A 5,490-nucleotide genomic window follows, 5' to 3' on the forward strand; every position below is an offset into this window, starting at 1 on the left:
TCTCCTTCAACTTAAAGTTCAAAGATGAAAATTATGAACCTGCTTCAGACTTTAAGGTGCATTAAATGTAATGGAAAAATGCCTTCTAAGGTGCATGCATGCATGCAGGAGCGGAACTACATGAAATGTCGAACCCAAAATTTTTAAATTCCGCAGCCACCCCCCCCCAACACCAAACCTAAAATAAAAATATTAGTGAATGCAGGAACAAACATGTGCACAAAATGGTGAGCATGTTGTATGCATATGAATCCATCATAGCAGATAAAAACAGTAAATCTTTCAATGAGTCAATTTTGGTAGCTGTATCGTCCATAACATTGAAAATTGGAGTTAAAAAAAATGTGACTTTATTGTCTATAGCAATGACAATGGATCAAATTGATATTTGACATGCATGTGTGGAGCTGTGGGGAGCATATAATCCAATAGCGGTTTTGGAAAAATATAAATCCTACAAAAGTTGTTGATTGGTGTATACTAACTTAGTTTTACACCAGTGTCAACAGATATATTTGTGTGTGTTTGTGTACGTGTGTACGTATCAAGTGTACAAATGTGTAAGTTGTGTATGTGAACTTAAGTATTTTATGCATGTACTTTGTACCAATGCTACAAGAAAAATAATTACAATCGTCAAACCTGTAACAAATTCTTGGGGTTTCATCTGCATTTGCAATATTGCTCTTGAAAAGTATGGAGAGATCATCAGAATGGACACCTGCAAAGAGAGGAGAAGCAAGAATTGATAACATATATACCAGTCTAGATTCAACAGTAAAATAGATACCAATGAATTGTGCATGTATACCAATGCGGATAAGAAACCAATAAAATTGATATCAATAAATTACCAATGTTCAGCAACAATGCTAGAAAAGAGTGGCCATAATGGGCAATAAACTATGTAGCCAGCCACTTAACCATGAGAAGAAAGCAGGTTCCTTGCCAATGGCTGTTGGGCCAAATGGCAGCTCCACCCCCCATGAAGACTGGGATGGTGGATAAGGTTATGGGTTCAAGTCCCATGGGTTGTGCGAGAGGTTACTAATAACGGAAAAACATAATTAAGGAAGTCACATGGGTTCAAGTCCCCAGTTAGGCAATTAGCTTGCTGCTGCAGCAAGCATCTGTTAACCAGTCTAAGCTGTAGCGAGGTTATTTATAGGTAGGCATCACACAGTGCCTTAAAAATGATAGTAATTGATACATAAGATCATCAAACAGGGGACCATGTAGAAACTTAGAAATGTAGGAATCTGCAACATGCAGAGAATTGAATCTTGAATCAACTTAGATTTATAATCCATAAAGTGATTTCTATTACCATTTTTACCTCTATTTAATCTTATCAAATGTAAATAAGTTTCCTCGCCTATTGATGCAACTTCAATAAGCATCTGCACCTTTCTATGGTTTCATATCATTACTAAGCAATATAAATGCATGTGTTAAGCTCCTACCACTCACCTAATCAACAATACCAAATTTCATATTTTATTACAGTTTTTCTTTTAGTTTATCCAAGTGGTTGAATGTGTTTTTAATACTATTTCCCATTTTGTAGCATGTTCAAAAGTTATCTTTATTTGCCAAGAATCCTTATACCTGCATCATAAGAAGAATCCTTATGCTTGCCACATAACCTCAAAATAATGCTAATAGATAATTATAACCAAAATCATCAAAAATGTTGAAACTCTGACCTATTGTTCATAATCATCCTTAGTGCCCCTTACTCAAAATCATAAAGACTAGGGTTTTGTAATAGCAAAGCCCACTCCTACGTGTAAAAGGATATAAAAATGTGGAGCACAAGTTTATATATATGAAGGTAAGCAACAACATTATTCATTGTTAACATTTGTTGTGCTAGTAATTTTACCCACTAATATGATGGCCTGCTTTCCTAATTTTTTGACAATATCACTGCATTAAGATACCGATCACATATTTAATAGTGCCCATAGTTATTATGATACAAATGTACATGGTTTAAAGAGTAAAATATGATCATAGAATGTAATCCATCACAAGAAGTGTAAGAACTTTAAACAGATAAGATGTGAGCAAAATACCACCCTCGCATAAAATTTTCTTCATTATTTCTTAGTGCCTGAAAGGGAAGGTGCCACTAAAATAGATTCATGCATATGATACAGAAAGGAAGTGTTGGAATAAGACTTTGATCCATTACTATAAGGCAGTGGCATAAAGGTATGGGAAACAATCAAAATTCTGTCTCTGACTTCAGTCCACAACACATTCAATCAAAAAACAAAAACCAAAAAAAAAATAAGGGAAAATGTATAATAAGTCCTTGAGTCAACCCTCCAAAATTTAAAACTCCCTGAGTTTTTTTTTTCAAAAATTTACTCCCTGGGTCAATTGAAATGACAATAAAATCCCTGCCGTCAAAATTTTTTAACAGCCGTTAGTGCCACTCAAAACGCACCGTTTTACCTGATTAAAATATTAATTTTTTATTAATTTAATTTAAAAAAAATTAAATCTAAAACAAAATAAAAAATTTTAAAAAAATTGAAGGGTGGCCAGGGGTGGCGCACCTAACCCCTATGGGGTGGCCGCAAGCTGCCCCAGGGGTGGTTTGGGGTGGCTCGCGGCCACCCCTAACCGCCCATGGCCACCCCTCCACCCATGAGGTGGCTCGCGGCCACCCCATTGGGGGTTTGGGGTGGCCACAGGGTTGAGTGGCCCTAACGGCTATTAAAAAATTTTGACGGCAATAATTTTATTGTCATTTTAATTAACCCAGGGAGTAAATTTTCAAAAGAAAAAAAAAAAACTCAAGGAATTTTAAATTTTAGAGGGTTGACTCGGGGACTTATTATACATTTTCCCAAAAAATAATGTCTAGATAACAGTCACAGAAGATGCAGGAGAGAATAAGTTTAAAAAAATAAAATAAAATAAAAGAAACTCTGGAGGATGAACCTCAAAATGCATGATGGGACATAAGAAATTCAAGGTCATACAAGCCCAAAAACCCCTACAGGCCATGCTTCTGTGGCTGCACCAATGTCTCTGCTACGCAATGTCAATCCTATGAAATCACACAAAAATAAACAAACAAATAAATGAATAGCGAGGTGGCCATCATAAAACTGAATAATAACCAATAAAAAAATAAAAAAATAAAAAAAAAAAAAAAAAAGGGAAGAAATGCCAAACACAAACCTGATATAATAAATATCCCAAATGTGCTAAATTTTGAGAGAGAATATCTATCTGCAAGACAACCAAGACTAGGATTTGCAAGTCCTAATGCTACTCCACTGACAAGAGCTGCACGTAATGTTACACATACATATAGAGTACTAATCAATAAATGAGATGATACTCAAACACGTAAAGATTTTGCAAGGGAATTTATTTTTTTTAAATAAAAAGGACTTATTTGATCACAAGGACTGCATATAATCAAATTACCTACGGGAAGGAAGTTATTCGCCACAAAATTCAACAACGGTTTTGCCCAATTTAACCCACTCGCTGAACCCGAGACCTGATTAACTTTATCTCCATTTCCATCTCTCTGATACACAATTGATATTTCTTTAAATAATAAGAGTATAGACCATATAAGCAACTTGTGACACACCAGGTTGAACTTCCAAAAAATCTAGGAAAATGCAAAGGATACTTCAAATTCTAAGTATATTACATCCTACTTTGCTTGCTTTATATTATAACGTACATAATTTATATAATGTAATAGATACACAAATGGGTGTGTATATATATATATATCTTATTTTCAAATTTATGATTAACTGTGTGATTTCTGTTATTTTCCTGTATTTTCTCGGTCACCAAACACCGAAGAAGAAGCAAGCAATTGAAACTGATGGAATTAGAGAAGGCCGAACCTGATCGGACCGCTCCAAGGCTGTGATGGGCCTGTAAATTGAGCGATTGTGATTGAAATTGATGGAGGTGCTGTAGAAGAAAGTGTGATTTGGCGGAAAACGTGGGCTCCCGAGGCGGAACGACTGCGTTTGGGTGGATAGAGGAGTGAGAATTAGGGTTTGGAGCGTTCCCGCCATTGGAAAGGTACGGAGTGTACTATACTTTCACAGTGAAGGGTGAGAGAGACTTCAATCAAACTGTTTAGAAATTGCGAAGTGAGATAACGTAGCAGCTTGGGTTGGGGGTCAGAAACGTGTTTGTTTGAAACAAACGGGTGACACGAAAGACTGAAGGAGCGAATTTGAGGTTGGGTTTGAAAATTTTGGGATTAATTACGTTTTTTATATATATTTCCACCGAAGTTTCAAATCCTATCACATAGGTTACTTGACTTATAAAAAAAATATCAACTTAATACATTCGTCACATTCCATCGGCGCAAACCAACGAAATTTTTGACCAACAACCCAAGGCACGTCTTATGGCCAAAAGGTTCAATCAATAATATGGCATTGATTATGAGAAGTTTGTGTAAATAACTTGTCTTACCTTTGTTCGATTTCAAATGGAAATCAAAAATATATTTCTTAATGTAGTTCGAATCTTCATCCTCTCTCTTATGCAGACATGCAAAAAATAATAATAATAATAAATAAATAAATGTATTTCTTAATGGTGACTTTAGTAACGAAGTTTGTATGCAGCATCCTTCGACATTCACTCATCATCCACAAAAAGTTTGTTGTTGCTCAATCTAGTATTGAAGCTGAGTGCCATGCACGAATACCACCTTTGAGCTATTATGGCTAGAGGTGCACAAATGTGGTAGTTATTAACTACTAACTGGATAATTGGATAACCAAATAACCACAACTAGATAACCAAATAACCGCCTAGGTTAGTTGCGGTTACTGGTTATAGGTATTTAGAAATCGGTTGATAACCGGGGTAATCAGTTTTTTTAAAAAAACTTATATAATACATATATAACTATATGTGATGTTTTGGATTTGTAATGTTGTTGTTTGTGTTTGTTTATAAGATGTTTTTAATAATTATAATCATTTTTACGTACTAAATACTAATAGCCTTTATGTTTTTCGCTAGATTCGAGTGAGGAAGAGAGATGAGTGCAGATTGTAAGGGTGGTGACTTGAGAGCCCACAGACAGGTATCCCAATGGTGAAGCAATCAATCTCTTCATTTGATTTGCAAAATAGACATTCTATTAGGAAAATGAATAGTTATTATTGAGAATGAAGGATGTTAGAATAGAATAATTATTCATATTTTGTAGTTTGGTAGCAACACATCTTTTATGATTGGAATTGAATTAAAATTACTAAAAAACTCATATGATTTCTGATTTGTTCAAATCTCAAATTTAAAATAAATTAAAATGTTGAACGTGGGTGGCTGGCCACCAACAGAAAACCCTTGGGGTGGCGTCACGGCCGGTCCAATAGTTTTTAGGGCCTTAGGCGAAACTTGTAAATAAAGCTTTATTTTTTAAAATATTTAAATTTTAATTAAATAATATTTATTTTAATATTATTGTTA

General features: G+C 34.8%; 1 protein-coding gene across 1 annotated transcript in view; it reads right to left on the bottom strand.

Moving 5' to 3' along the window:
• LOC132191004 (probable sodium/metabolite cotransporter BASS4, chloroplastic) overlaps positions 1 to 4,225 on the bottom strand; it is a 19,570-nt gene extending 15,345 nt beyond the window's left edge. Inside the window, exons 1-5 of the mRNA XM_059606027.1 lie at positions 3,891 to 4,225; positions 3,451 to 3,556; positions 3,199 to 3,306; positions 2,997 to 3,064; positions 643 to 721 (exon numbers count right to left, since the gene is read on the bottom strand). Of these exons, the coding sequence (XP_059462010.1) occupies positions 643 to 721; positions 2,997 to 3,064; positions 3,199 to 3,306; positions 3,451 to 3,556; positions 3,891 to 4,067 (538 nt within the window). The 5' untranslated portion in view covers positions 4,068 to 4,225. The remainder of the gene's footprint in view (positions 1 to 642; positions 722 to 2,996; positions 3,065 to 3,198; positions 3,307 to 3,450; positions 3,557 to 3,890) is intronic.
• Positions 4,226 to 5,490: the final 1,265 nt, after the last annotated feature.

This window comes from Corylus avellana, chromosome ca1 (genome assembly GCF_901000735.1).
Source record: "Corylus avellana chromosome ca1, CavTom2PMs-1.0".
NCBI classification, from domain to species: domain Eukaryota; kingdom Viridiplantae; phylum Streptophyta; class Magnoliopsida; order Fagales; family Betulaceae; genus Corylus; species Corylus avellana.